The 16,167-nt window shown below is 37.1% G+C and overlaps 1 protein-coding gene across 1 annotated transcript in view; it reads right to left on the minus strand.

Annotated features, from left to right (window-relative positions):
- Positions 1-16,167, minus strand: part of ZFAT (zinc finger and AT-hook domain containing) — a 90,437-nt gene that overhangs the window by 7,385 nt on the left and 66,885 nt on the right. Inside the window, exons 12-15 of the mRNA XM_035318561.1 lie at positions 15,450-15,588; positions 9,827-9,945; positions 7,946-8,072; positions 6,406-6,536 (exon numbers count right to left, since the gene is read on the minus strand). Coding sequence (XP_035174452.1) covers positions 6,406-6,536; positions 7,946-8,072; positions 9,827-9,945; positions 15,450-15,588 — 516 coding nt within the window. The remainder of the gene's footprint in view (positions 1-6,405; positions 6,537-7,945; positions 8,073-9,826; positions 9,946-15,449; positions 15,589-16,167) is intronic.

Consider the following 16,167-nt stretch of genomic DNA (forward strand, 5'->3'; position numbering starts at 1 on the left):
TTGAACTAGAGTCAATTAATAATGAACAGTTGTGCAGAAAGACTGGTACAAACACCTTAGTGACTAATAATATTAATTAGTGATTAATACAATCTTCTTAGTGATCATCAGAGCGAGCTTAAAGTGATTGCTCTAGGGCCACAGGAAACCATTAGAGAGATGCAATCTCTAGATTGTGTAGAGTAGCCATGTAGTTTTGCAAAATGTCCACACAAAGATCCTGCAAGTCAAACGTCTGTATATTACTTCAGACACGAAGCCCTAAATTTTCAACTAAAGCTTTTACATGCCAATGTGCTACAAGTAAGGTGGCCGAAAAAAATCTGTTGGTAGTGGCCATGCAGGTATATTAATCAGAAGAATTAGAAAATAAGGAAAAGTACAGGGATATGAGGTGGTGAACAGTACCTTTGGCATAGATTAGTTGCATTTTCTGGGGGGTGATTTAGTGTTTTTGTTTGTTTGTTTGTTTTGTTTTTGTTTTTTTCAATAGAACAAAGAGTGCTGCTCTGCCCTAGCTCTTTTCTGTATATCAGGCAGGCAGGATTTGCTCTGAATGAAGATGGATCTCAGTAGCTTGTTCATACAGGAAAAATAATACTGAAAACAAGATTTAAAGCTTTAAACACTTATTTGGTGATAAGTTTCTTAAACCAGGACAATAACCTCTGCTCCAGTGGGACACACAAACATATTTTGTGTCTAAAACCAGTAAATTAACAGAACATTTGTTTCCCAATATCTATGTGAAAATAGATTAAAATACAGATAGCACACAGCCAAATTTAACTGGATACCATGGTATACTTTGATTGAGACTATCTACTGCTCTGCTCAGTAAACTGAGGCAAAAAGAAAAAACAAATTTGGACCAAGAACCCTACATAGAACCCTCTGTTTCAAAGAGGTTTGGTAAAAATAATACACTCTGCATTTAAGCAAGCGAATTGAAACAGAACGTATCTTGTCACTGTTACACATTCCTGCTAACAAGCACTGGAAATGGATGAGCAACAACTATAACAAAAACTAGAGATGCTGGACACAGAAAGGAACAACTCTCATGTTGCAGTCAAGACAGGGTGATTCAGAAAACAAGCATTCAAGGATGATCATATTGTGAAAGCAAGAAAATGCACCTTGAATCTTGTCTCTCCAGAGAATAATTTACAGTTTTTCTGCAAAAATAACACGAGTGCTCATTTCTGAGGGAAATGTTTCTTCACAAGAAACTCAGTGTTTAAAACAAACAAATGCTTAACTTATCACAGAATCATGCAGGTTGGAAGAGACCTTCAAGATCATCTGGTCCAACCATCAACCTATTGCCAACATTGCTCTCTAACCTATTCTGCTTATGAGTTCTGCTATATAAATAATGGACTGAACAGGCTCTGCTAGCAAAACAAACGAAAATACAAACAAAACAGTCTCCACCCTATGGAGGGAGGGCAAAAGTGCATCTGTAATAGGTCACAAAGAGTCAAATCCACAGAAAGTAAAGTGACTTGTTTTACAGTTCTGGTCCCTCCTCCTCCTTGCTTTGTGCTCTGTTCCTACAGAAGTGCTTTCCCCTAGTTTCTCGTCCATTTTACCATCCATTATGAATGAGATTTCATGTCTTTTTAAGCATTTATTAGCCTCTTTCCGAGTTACTCTTCAAACTTACAATTCTATGCTTTCACATTTTCCCTACCTTGTTACATTTTTTTTCCTTAAGCAGTGCAGAACAACTCAAATTCTATGCCATAAATACAACCACTAGCTGTGGTGATCCACACTGAATTACTATTAACTGAAATGGATTCAAACTGACAAGATTACACGTTTTGTCATGCTGCAATCAAAGCTTCAGCGTGGATTTTTGCCAATCTCAGCCCATACTGGCGGAACTTCACACTAGGATCTGGGTGTTCACTCAGGCGTGTGCAGGACTTCCCTTAGCGGCAGTATGTTTGCATGGCTGTCACGCAACAGGATTTCTCCCAAATTAGATACCCGAAAAGTTTAATCCTGATAATAGGTTAATATACTAGCTGTCAGGCAAGGAGGAGCTAAAGTCATTTCAGGTTCCAGACAGAATCTCAGAAAGGCCTCACATACATGGCACGATCAGAGCCAACACCAATTCCCATTTCCCAGTCATAACCCAAGTTAAATAGGGCTACCTTACTTTTTTTTTTTTTTAGTTTAAAATCATAAAGATGAATCCTGGTTCAGCGTGAGAGTTTTTATTGTTACACTGTCAAAGGATTTGCTTTTACAATATCATTCCTATGAAAAACAAAGTTTCCAAAGCCAAAATTGAATATATATACATATATATATATATATATACACACACGTATACTTATATGTGTATATAAATATATTATTTCAACACAATTCAGGAGCTGGGAGCTTCAAATGGAAATTCTGATCTTGGGTTCAGCTCAATAATAATTTGTATTCGTGATCTAATAAACATGTGTTATGAAGGCGCACATCTCAGGGAAATAATTTAATAGAACACCGTAAACATGATAATGTTTCTGTCTTGTGACTTAACAGAAAGAAATTAAAAAAGAAGATACCAGTCAGAGGCAGCAAATGCACTCGACATGTAGCAGTGTACTGAGAAGGACTTACGGACAAAAACAAAGCTTGCTTCTGCAGGCAGAAGTCTTGCATTACTGTGAAACACTCCAAGTACTGCACCTAGAAGGCACCTGAGCACACGGGTTAGGGGAAGTGCTACAGGGTGAAGATGGCTGCGTTACTGATAGGTATGTCTAGACTCATGCAGAATTTTAGGTATCAAGGGTCAACAGCACTTTTATAGGTGAAAGTAAGGACAAAGTTGGAGGGAGGGAAAGGTAGACAAAGACAGTAATGATGTAGTGTGATATACAGAGCAAAAAATACTTTGAAAATATATAATAATTTAGGATTTAGAAGGAATTTCTTGGTGCAAATATAGAAATATGAAGATAACTTGCAACGGTGGCTAAAAATGAGAGATGAAGGTGAGACCTGATGAAAAAATGGGTTATGTATGTCTTTAAAGAAAAAAAAGGAAAAAAAAACACAACAGCATAAAACCCAGAACAACAATAAATGTTGTTAAGAAAAAAAAATGGAATCAAGCTGCTAAGCAAGGACTCGGGGAGGCCACTGAAGAACAAGAGTGGAAATTTAGTGACAGATGATGCCGATATATTGCTGACACCCTGAATGATTTTTTTTTGTCTCACAATCCACAAGTGAAGCTGAAGGTCACAGAATAGAGTGTGGAATAAATTTTCCAGTGGGAAAGTGAAATATGAACATGTCTTACGATCACCTCAAGGTTAACAATTAGGAACTCAGCATAATTAAAACCTGACAAAGTAGTAGGTACAAGTGAGTGATACCCATAGAAAGCAACCCGGTGTTAAAGAAAACAAGAAAAGCTGTCAGTTCTAAATAGGAGAGGATTACAGTCATGTTAATGCCATTTAAAAACATTTTCCCTGAAGTTAAAAAAGGATGTGGCTATAATTCTGAAGCCATCCTCTCGTGGGAAGAAAAGAACTGAAAACAGTAACTAGAGCTGTGTAACAGGTCAAACGTTTGATAAAACATCAGTAGAAATAGAAAAAATAAATAATAATTAAAAAGTGAAATGATAATAATAATTAAAAAAATAATAATCTACAGAACTCCCTTCCTCTACTTCCATGAAGCCCACTAAAGGTAACTGGGAAGCCAGTCAGGTGTCAGTAGGCCTCCTGCCTCATGATACTCCCCTGGAAAACTCCCGGATCTGCACACTTCTGCACACACAAACTGAAAAGTTGCAGAGGCTACAGTAATTCCTGTAGCCACAAGAAACACGCTGACAGAGGAACAATGCTCAGAGCATCTAAGTAAGGCATTAGTAAAACCCGATGTAAGCTGAGGGAGCACACGATCGCTCAGCTTGAGATATACTTCAGTTCTGCACCGACTCGTTTTGCTTCTCTGCAACTTCAAATTGGGGAAAAATGGCATTTTATAGCAACAGGACTCAAAGCGTGAAAAGAAAACTCAGCAAAGAGATTCTGTGCTCTGAGGATTTGATATTTGATTTGACATAGGAGTGGAGCTTATCCCAGGCTTACGCTAGACCAATGAAAGTCATTAATGTATAGAGAAGGCAAGGGAAAAAGCAGTAATCAATGCTTAGCAGCTTGCAAATTCAAAGACCAGAAATATGGATTTAAAAGTGACAGACAATTAATTTGTAATATGAATATTTACTTACAAAATGCTATCAGCAAATTCAGATGGTCTAACATAGAAGAGGACAGATTTTAAGATGAATCAGAAAGTGATCCGATTCAATACTTGAAAGATGAAGAATTGCTGAATGTTTTAAATTATGTTGTGTTTTTATTTGCTTGGTTGGTTGGTTTTTAAGTTTAACATTCCAGTATCACAAATGTAATTTCTTCTTCACAGCTGCCACTTACCTAGGCTCCATTTTCTGCTAGACTATTAGTAGAAGGGCCTCAAAACACACATTTTTAAGAACAGTTTTCAGTAATACTGACAGACACCACAAACACCAATGGCTGATGCTGCATTCAACCTTTGAAACAGGTCACTTATGTAGTACAGCATACACGTTGGCAGTGAGTACAGTTAAAATTGCTTTGAAATTTACACATAAAAAAGACTGGAATGTCTCCCCCCTTTAATGACTGAATTTCCTTTCCAAATTTGGATCTGTTTTTCTTAATTAAAATAAATAAAGAAATAAATCCCCCAAACTGTTACATGGTTTCTAAGCAAAATACGTGCTAAGTAACATTAAAAAAATGCCTTTTCTTGAAATTCTGCCTTGTCTCCCTGACATTTGTGTGGCAATTATCTAAATACTGTCTTCACGGACTATGGACTTTCCACTTCTAGGGAGTTATCATGAATTTAATATCCACAATACTGAAAAAAAAATAATCAAAAGTTAGTTCTGGCATTCATCACAATCACACTTTTGGTTCATTTAAATAACAAGAGCTACTTCAGGAATTTAACTCTTCAGGAATTTAAGACTTCTCATGTACTTTCCTTCCTTGACATATCAACCACATTGTGTAGCGACTGTGAGGAATCAAAATGGACAGAATGTAAAAAGGGATAATACACTAGAAAAGTATAATGAAACTGGCGGAACAAACATAGCTTAGAGAACACAATGGGAAGAAACATAAAATGTCAGCATCAAAATTAACCGACACCTGTGGGGAAGAAATACTGGGCTTGATGTTCATACTCAACAGCCATTTCAAATTGAAAATGATTCACCTTTACTTGGTAATTTTGTATATCTTTCCATTCTTAGTTTCTGAAATGCTGTAGTAACACTGTACATTGCAAATATCCTTAGTAAAACCTGTGCAGTACTATGCTTCAGGAAGTACACATATATATTAAGTTTACTTCTACCACTATCTCGTAAGGTTTGTCTCATTTTAAAAGGAACTATATTGCCTACCAATCCTACCTGTCACTTAATTCTTTATCAGTTGAATCCAGCATGTTTCCCATAAACAGAATCCTTGCAAAAGCCTGAAATTAACAAGTCATCTGATTCATTTATTTTAGAATGCTGACCTATATCTTCCGGTCTTGCACAGGGAACAACAAAACCAATTATGTATCTTCTCAACCAACTAAAATTTATTTGATTTTTTTCTTTATCTTTCCCCAGCGTGGGTGGTCACACTGACTTCTATATCACATAAGCAACTGCTGTTAAGGAACATCTGTAAATCCTCTTCTCAGAGCTGTTTCATGCCTGCAGACTGCTTGTGTTGCATCCCCCATTAGAAAGGCAGCATGAACTCAAACTGAGTACAAGTCTTGTTCGGCCTCACGTTAAATGACTTTAGAGCCCCAAAAGTCTCTCTAGCCACAGGACAGCACTGCAAAGACAAAGTGATGGTGGCTCATTGCTGGATACGGTCACACAGTTGTACACAAGCAGTGACCTTCCACACTTGTGTTTCTGGAAAAATGCTGTGCCAAGGATCTCCTGACTCTTGACAGTGGGACTAAGTGCCCACCCACAATGCAGGTATGCTATTTTTAAAAAGCCTGAAAATGCTGTATTTTCTCTCTCTCACGTACATAATATATATTTATCCATTCACATTTTATGTATTTATACTGATGACCGTGTAATTTATACATATGGATGCATAGGTGTATATATGTATAAATGTCTGAGCACGTCCATATAAACATACGTACATACAACACAGAGACAAAATTAGTTGAGGAGAAATTCTGTATGCGTTTTACGCAGTCATTCACAATTCAGTCCTTGCAGAATAATACGCATTTCACAACAAATCTACAAAAATAAAACACTGCTGTTTTGGAGAAGAGAAGAGTTCTTACCTGCTTTACCACTGTCACGGTTCCAGGTGCCATGGTAACTACAGACGCAACTGCAGTGGCATCGTGGGTTTCCGAACCCAACTCAATGATTTGCTGCAGGATGTTTACAGCTGTTGGATCAAGTCTTTCACCTTATCAGAAAGACAGCAAGCATAAGATCATTACCATAAAACAGCTCTGAGGGGATGTGAATCTATGTGCCAGAGACACTCTTTCCCCTCATGCTTTAACCCTGATTCATAGTTCTGTCTATAAATTTCAAACGGCTCAATAACCTGACACTTTAATAATAGATCTATGGGAGGAAAGTATTCACAAAACAAATTTGCCAGAAGAATGCATGAATCAGCAAGTGAAACCACACTGCTCATTTTTATGCCTATTTGAAAAAGATCTAAAGGAATACATTGATTAAACAACAGGTACAACTCATAGCAGGAACTGTGAGTTAGGAAGCTGAGAGACTTCCTAATTGAAATTAAGAACTGAAGAATGTTTACTTGCTTTTGGTTTTTCCTATATATCTACTATTGGTTTTTATACCTAGAGGGAATATGCCAGAAGAGTGTCCTAAATTAGATGAATTAAAGCAAATCATTCTACTTTTAAAATTACAGCCTCATGCTTAAAATCAAGGCCGTTATGTACTGCACATTCCAAGATCTTGCTTAACTTAACTTAAATATACAATAGCTTAAGACAATTTCTCCAGATATTTTTACTCATTTGGAATTCCCACTGATTAAAGTAAAATAATACACCGAAATTGTCAGTAGCATAACTGAACTTCAGTGTGCTTGGAAGTTCTGATAAAAATGGGAGCTTGAAAAACATATCTGTATTATGAACTATAAAGTTCACAATTGTAAAATGCTACCTTCTGATAGCCACTGCATTTATTCATACATACTAAATATATATACACCAATTCTAGTCTCTGATATTTTAATACGCTCAAAAAAGTGACCTTTTTTTTTTTTTATTTTCTTCTAGATTTTCTTATTCCCAACTTAGTAATCATGATCTAAATCCTCTCTTGTTCTTATTCAATGTGATACTGAAACAGCTTACTCTGTTTTCTGCATCATTAGAATTAAGTTTGTTAGGACTGTCCTAGGAACATGGTAAATGAGCTATTCCGCTGTGTCACTACTGCAGGCTGGCTGACTTAAGCAGGAAGAAAAATGATAGCAAGGGAATTGCCATTAGATACACACCATCTACTTTGCCAAGACAGCTGATTTCACAATATATTCAAAAACAGATGCAGGCAATTCCACACATCTAATAATAAAGTACAAAGTAGAGTGTGATAAGTATTAATGACTTAAGGACACAGAAATTCATAAGCAATGGCCACTTCTCATTACTTACCCTTGAAGAAAAAATATAAAACCCTCAGAAATAAGTTCTGGATGACAAATTTCATCATTTTTAATAGTTTCACAGGATATCACATATTGCCCAGTGTACTGAAAAGAATGAGATATTTATGAAAAAATATACATTTGGTATTCCAACCCCCAAACAGATAACTTACCATTTTCAGAAGTATATCTAAGGTTCTGTAATGCAGCTACAGCAGCTTGAGTGCCTTGAACGTCTTCTCCAGCCTCTGTGATATGGAGATACTGAGTGGATGCTTCCTCAGAAACTTCGGCAGTTAACTTGAAAACAAAACCAAGTCAATGCATGGATGATCAGAAAATCATAGAATTGCCATTTTTTTTTAAAAGCAAATTAGAGAACAACTGAAGTTATGAGTTTAAAGGAATGAATTTTGGACAATAATTAATTTAACAATAATTATAGAAATCAGGGGTAAAACAGAATTCATCAGAAATATTATCTAGAAGTTGGGATATCACCTTAACGTTTTATTCTTTGAGACTTTTCCCAAAGAGTTCACACTAAATGATCTTGACTTCCTTTTTGTTGCATAGTTATTTTATACCTAGTAACAGACTTCTACTGTGTCATGGTCTTGTAAAGACATTTTGGGCAAAATTATTCTGTAACTCTTGTCTTTGACACGTCTTTGCAGATCTGGTAAAACGCTTTTTATGTTTGAAAATGGCATTTTATTTTAGAAAAATATATATTTTCCATAACCATGTTTTTTCAAGACAAGCTGTCAACATGTACTTCTTCCCCAATGGGACTTTTTTATGTATAGCTGTTCCAATAGCAGAGACAGACCCGAATCCTTGGGGCCCTCTTACTTTTTCATGTCTGGGCATCAACTAGGAGGGTGGAAGTAGAATAGTTTGTGAAATGCAAATGGATACATTTTAAAATACTTGCCCTTTCTGCTTTGAATTACTGTCCTACTATGATAGGTAACCTACTGTGATAGTTCCGAGGATTTTACACTGTGTCCATGGATACTGAAGAACTGTTGAACACAAACTTGCAGGATGGCCCTTCCCAATCAGGCATTATGCCTGTGCTTAGGGCTAGACGGCCTGAAATCCAGAATTGGTCTTAAACTGTGGAGATCAGACAACTGCAATTGACTTCTGGATTTCCCCATCACTGGACACCAACAGTAGCCTAATCAGGCAATGGGAAATTCAGCATGGTTTTTAATATAAGTGTCTGGATAATTCTGTGGTTTTATCATAGCTTCTGCATCTACGGTCAACCTTGCTTTATTAGAGTAACAGTTTTCATTTTAAAACGAATTGCTACCCATGTTACAGCTTAAAAAGTTATGGCTGATTAAGGTACCTGCACTATCCCAGCCGAACTGAGAAAATCCAGGTGATGGTTTCTTTGTTTTGTTGTTTTGTGTTGTGTTCCTGACCTAACTTCATAGGTCTAATTTAAATTCTTTAAGTTCTGATCTTAATCATTGATACTGTGACTCTGACATGCTTTGGGCTGAAACTAGAAACACAGAATAAATGGTGGAAGACTTACTCCCTATAATAACCATTTAATATAATTAAATATTTCATATCATACCATATTTTTAGCCAATTAACTTACAAATTCAGGCCTAACATTCTGTATTCTAACATTGTCTGGACCAAGCCATAAGCTTCTTTCATTAATTCAATATAACCTCACAGCTTTGTGCATCTTTGACTTAACACCAGTGAATATTTGGCATAGTGTAAAGGCAGTAAGTTTTTTTCAGTTTTGTGATTTTTTGCTAACATTTTCAGTCTTTGTGCAGCAAAGAGAGGATTAGAGCCCTCCCTATACAGAAATAAGCACTTCCAACATTGTTAATCCTACCAGTTACAAAAGCAGTCAAGATTAACAGTGACAGCAGTGTATGCATTCAAAATAGAGATGAGACCACATGACTTCCTGATCTTACATGGAGTTGAGAACACATTTTTGAATATTTCTTAACTTTCTCTCCATAACTTTTTAAAATTTTAGGGCCAAAGCCATGGCAACTTTGCTTTACCTCCCACTTCGTCTCCCCATCGTGTTCCACCAGCTTCATGCCGTGCTTGTTCTTGAGATGCCTGTTGAACTCCCATTTTGTACCATAAACAAAACTGCAAACAGGACACTTGATGCCACCTACAAAGAAACAAAAATAAATCATTTGGTTATTTTTATATCAAGTACTTTTAAAGGCAGTAAAGACCCATTTGTAGAGGAAAAAAAAGTAACAAAGTAGGTGTACTCTTACAGAGCTTAAAATGCAACTTTGGATGATGGAATTTTGGTAATAGAGGGAGTCTGGAGCAACTCATCTATCTGGAAAGTTTTAGCAATCCTCTTTCCCTACCTGCATGCTTCCCTGTGATGGATGGAAAGTTGCAGGAATGCTCTTCCCATCTTTCCCTCTCTCTACATCTCTCTCCCTAGGGAACCCCTACCACAGACCAATTAGAAAGAAGGAGCAGGAACACACAGCTACCTGCATCAGTCTGAGATACTGCCTCATTTCGGTAATTAAGTCCACGTAGAAAGTATTGGTTTCAAGTCTATGGCGCTAGATGTTAAAAGGATGCCAGAATGCAACAGAAAGAACTTAAATTACAAAGTAAATAATAACTTAGAGCCTGGTTGCTACCAAAAGCCATTCTAGAAGTGGCACACATTAGAAAAGCTTTTCCAATGAATGACAACGTACTAAGTTTGATCAACTTCAGCCCATTTTTGGCTTGGCCACAAACTCACTGTAAAACTAAGGGATGTTTCAGCCTGTTTAGAATCATTCCCACACTCATGATTCTGCTTGAAACTCAGGCTAAGCAACACTCACAGAGATGAGTCCTAGTTTCCAAGGAAAATGTCTTTAGGGTGCCTAAGACTTACGTTCTGCTTCAGGCCCAACACAAACAAAGCCTATCACATGTATTAAATAAATATAAACAAATTCTTTGGTACTCTGAATACTCTTATTTCAAATCACAGAGCTCCTTAGAGACTGTTTTTAATATTTGCTCCATTACACATCATTGCAGCTTCAAATGTAAATTGCATGCATATTCAAAAACTATAGAGGGCTGGGGTCTCTTGAAGCTTTAGGTTTAAATACGGGTTCCCTGGTGTCTTACAAAGCCCTGGTCTGCTGGATGAAACCCCTAACCATAGCACAATTATACCCTTTCAGTAAGTGCTGGTATTTTTTTTTTTGCAAGTGCTTATAAACAACAGTGAAATCTTAATATTTAACATGAATGGCAGAGAAATACTTTAGTGGTTTTGAAAATATATATATATATATATATATATATATATATATATATATATATCTCCTTGAAGATCATTGTTCTAGCTTTCTCAAGTTTCAGGCAAGCATTATTAAGTTTTCTGGCACATTGTTAGAACAAAGCAGGAAGAGTTAACAACCTGCTGTGGGCACCCAACTATCTTTACTTTTTTGTGTTTCTGCAGTTTATGTTAACACACAGAACTGTAAACTTAGGTTTTCTGTTTACCTACAAAGCAATAAATGGCATGAATTTAGCACAATGATTAATGAGCATGCAGCATTACAGGTTAAAGAAAAAAGCAAAACAAACAAACAAACAAACAAAAAAACACAAAAAGTGAGCATGATGAAATCGGAAGTGTTCAGATTTATACACTGGATTAAAAAGCCTCTACTTCTTTTTCTTATGGAAGTCATTTGGTCAAATGTCAGATCTTGGTTTCTTCACCAGATGGCAAATGATAGCCCTTACCCATGCCGTTCAAATGCTTCAAACATACTGACATAAGCTGGTTATAAACTGAGTTCTCACTGCACATAGTCTTTTATGAATAAGGCAACTGCAGAAATCATTTGGTTTTACAGTAATGGAAATTTACCATTTGGCATTCTACCATGTGAAAAGAAACTTTCTGTTTTGGTAAAACAGAAGATAACTACATGGTTGCAAGGGTGTCTCCGTTGACGTTTATTATTCCTCTAGGATTTCCCATCTTTCCTCTCCATCTAGTGCAGCTCTTCACCAGACTCCACTATTACAGTAGATGCTCAATACTCTGTCTCTGAACAATACTAAAAAGGTTTCTGTTAGTGGGCTTAAAATTCTGCAGTTCACCAAAGCAAAATAGCTTGGTTCAGATTAGGCCAAAGATATTATCAGTTAGAGAAAATGAAATGAAATGGTCATTCCACTTCAATCTGTATTATTAGAAAAAACACCATTGTCAAAGAGAGGACTTGCCCACGTTATTTGATACTGGAACTATTATAACAATACACCAGATTAATTAAAGCCGCAACTTTTGTTACTGTGACTTTAATTAAAGAACAACTCTGGAAGCATAGAATCAAGCTGATAATATATAACTCTGTATCAGAGAATTGGTATCAAAGCTCAGGAAAATTAATTTTCACACAATTCTTTAAAACTAATTGGCAACGTATAGAAAGCCAATAAATGACACACCTTATCCACTTTTCATACCAAATCTGATGTCTGCAACACAGTAATGCACACACACAGCTCATGCCTAACATTGTCTTAAGACAGCTACTGCTGTCTGCTAGAGTGGTGGCAGCGGTGTAATAGGACACAGGGGTCACAAATGGATCACATGTACGTACTGCACAAGTTGATGCATGAACAAAAGCAGAAAAAACATCTTTCAGAGAATGCAAAGCAAGGGATGGCAGTGAAAATAAGTAACAAGAAAATAATTTGTAGAAAAAAAAGTACGTGACTGGCCCAGTACTAGGAAACAAATTCAATTAAGAAAGGAAGCTAACAAATGAGCAAGTAGGCAGGACCTTGCAAAAAAACTAGTAAGGGCATGTCTGCAAAACAATTATCCCCTGTGAAGATAGCATCCAATTCTTATAGTATATATTTGTATTATTTTAAAATACCAAAATAAATGTCACTTTCATAGACTTCCTTAAAAAAATAAAAAATAAAAAACAACAAAACAACCAAACCAAAACAAACAAACAAACAAAAAAAAACAACCACAGTCAATCAGAAAACCAACCAACCAACCAACCAAATAAATAAATAAATAAAATAAAAATAAACACCAAGGAATTTTTCTGATCCTAATCTCTAACATAAACCCAGAAGAGCAATACTGCTGCCTGTCCCTGGCAAGACAGTTGCTCATAGGAGCCTGTTCCCTCTTCTATTGTTTGAGCACTCTACGAATCTAGAGCAGAATCCAGCACTTTACACTCATGTAGGTGTTTCCAATCAAGGTATTTGGAATGTCTGCAATGCAGTCAGTCATACCAGGTGATGAGAGTGGAAAATAAAAGATGAGCACATCTGAGACAATTCACTCTGGGCTCAGTAATTTAGAAGAGGCAGAACACAAAAAGATGAAGAGGGATAGACAGCTTTCATTAGGTGTTAATCTTTGTTAGTTTCCCTTCTCAATTTGTTTCCAAACCCATTCATTTGCTCTTCTCCTGTCTTTTCTTGTTTGTCTACAGTCCTTTAATTTCAAAGGACTTGTTTAATACTGGGTCTGAATGGTCCTTTTCCTAATAGGAATACATGAATAATTTTCCAAAATTGCTTTCAGGTCTATGAATGTGGTAAATTGAAACTTGAGAAAGGCTAGTTAGGTGGTAGGTCGCAACTGCTGACCCAAGCAGCTCCGAAACACATACCCTGTCATTCTGCATAATATGTCCACGTTGAACTGTTTGTGCTGTGAGCCAGATTCAGAAGATCTCATCCCAAAATTAGGAAAATTTTTAATAACTTCAGTAGCATTCACGTATATCAACTCCAAATGCAAATCCCAATTAAATCAGTCTCCCAAAAGGAACATTCTTTTCCCCAGTGTGATACCACAACATTTTAGAAAAAATATTTCTACATTCTGATAAGAAATTTGCAGGTCTCCCATTTTTATTTTTAGTCCACAGGTAAGACTCTACACAATGGGTCACATATTAGGAAATGGAGCTGGCAAAGGTGGTTGCATGGGGGAAAAGTGCAGCCACTAGCATGGATTTTCATCATGACAGAGGTATGGTAAGAAGCACAGGCTTGGTAGCTACTACATGGGCTTGAAGCCCCTTTACTGGGGCAACGAAGGGCAATGAAGCTGGTGAAGGGTCTGGAGAACAAGTCTTAAGAGGAGCAGCTGAGGGAGCTGGGACTGTTCAGCCTGGAGAAGAGGAGGCTCAGGGGCAACCTTATAGCACTCTACAGGTACCTGAAGGGAGGCTGTAGCGAGGTGGGGGTTGGTCTATTCTCCCACGTGCCTGGTGACAGGACGAGGGGGAATGGGCTAAAGTTGCGTCAGGGGAAGTTTAGGTTGGATATTAGGAAGAACTTCTTTACTGAACGAGTTGTTAGGCACTGGCATAGGCTGCCCAGGGAAGTGGTGGAGTCACCATCCCTGGAGGTCTTTAAATGACATTTAGATGTAGAGCTTAGTGATGTGGTTTAGTGGAGGACTTGTTAGTGTTAGGTCTGAGGTTGGACTCGGTGATCTTGGAGGTCTCTTCCAACCTAGATGATTCTCTGATACTGTCCTTATACCCTACACAGCAGGTCAGTATCTGGGAAGCAAGCACTGCACTAGTGGTAGTACAAGAAATATGAATGCTCTGTAAGGAAAGGAATAGAATGAAGGATGCGAAGTCAAAGACGACAATGTCTACCACAGAAGAAATTAAAGGCTGTTCCCCTTAATCTCATTCCAGTGTCTTCATTATCAGAAGATTCCTGCATTCTCAACTTCAATTCTTTTCCACTGAAATGAAAAAACTGTATTTTCAGAAGTGCAGTTATCGGGCTCCCAAAAGGGAAAGGAAAACTTAATCAATATACGATTAATTTTATTTGTTCAAAAACATTGTTAACACAAAATTAAGGACCATACTTACAGAAATCAATCTATGGACAAATAATTCCTTTCACTGCTCAGAAACTTGACAAGTTAAACAAAGTTCTGGATATTGCAGAGCTCTGCCTTTGCCAGCCCTACTACAGAGCAGTGACTTTGTGTACTGACCAAGTAGATATTACATCTTTGAAACAACGGCAGGTTCTCTGATGACCTTCTCCATCTGTGAAAATAATTGCAAAATTCTACAACGCATTTCTGCTCAGTAATTAATAGACAAAGATGTACTTTAAGTTATTTCTGGTTTCAGAATTCCTGAAAAAATCTTCTTTTTTTGTTAGAAAAACATAGGAAAAACATCTTCTAAAGAAGCAAACTAATAAAATTAACTCCATCAAACACTAAAATATTTTCAACACAATTTTATATTTAATTTGGCTTTCCATCTTCACCAGCAGGCACTAGAAGTGAAGAAGCTTTGTGCTTCATGAACCGCTAAGTACATTTCACACTCAGAAAAGTATGTGACTGCAGAGTCAATTGTTTGCTTTGGTTCATCTGCCCAGTGTAAAGCAGCAAAACTACTTAAGGGATCAGACAACCAGCAAGTTTTCTTTACGTGCGCTCAAACACTGCAAGGAATAAGTTTCAGAATTACTAGAAAGTAGTAATGATTTATAACATAACACTCAATAAAGAGGAACGCATATCCTGCAAAAGCTTATATTGAAATCACGTTTGCTTCAGCAAAAAACGGTAACAAGTCCTATACAGGGGAGCTGTACCTTGTTGGAGAAGGGCTTCTGCCGCAGGCTCCCCAGAACCTACATTTACATACTCTTCATTAGGATGCTTTCTGTTGTAATGCCTCTTCAAGGACCCAGATATGTTGCAGGAATAATGGCAGTGCGCACAACGGAAAGGCTAGGAGCAAAAAGGAAAACATTAGAAAGCATTTAGTGACTTCTGCAGGAACAAGGTCTAAGCTGCGATGTTCAGATCCAAAGAAACCCTGTTGATTTCCAGACTGGGCACTTTCCAAGGAGACCTTCCAAAATTCAATGTAAATGGAAGTTGTAAATAAATCTTACCTATAATTCAGTGCTTGCCATTATATGTAAGGCACCAGGTATTCTCAGGATTATAAAATTATACTTTTCATAATTCAATAAACTGTATTTTCATAATTGATGATCTGACCATGCAGAGACTTTTGACTACAAGTAAATGACTCAGCTGCCGTGAGCAAAGTAACTCCTGTCTGAAGAGGGGGAGTGAGAGAACTAAAATAAATGAAGGTACAAGGTGACTGTACACCCAAGCTAATTTAACAAACACCCACAGCTGACAAAGTTGATCTCTTCCCTTTCTTTTACTGCTGTCTTCAACATGCTCCCAACTGCTTCCCTTTCACTGGCACTCACATTCATACCATTTAGAACCAGAGAAGCACTGAATCATTCAGGTTGGAAAAGACCTCTGGGATCACCTAGTCCAACCTCT

Source organism: Oxyura jamaicensis, chromosome 2 (assembly GCF_011077185.1).
Source record: "Oxyura jamaicensis isolate SHBP4307 breed ruddy duck chromosome 2, BPBGC_Ojam_1.0, whole genome shotgun sequence".
Taxonomy (NCBI): domain Eukaryota; kingdom Metazoa; phylum Chordata; class Aves; order Anseriformes; family Anatidae; genus Oxyura; species Oxyura jamaicensis.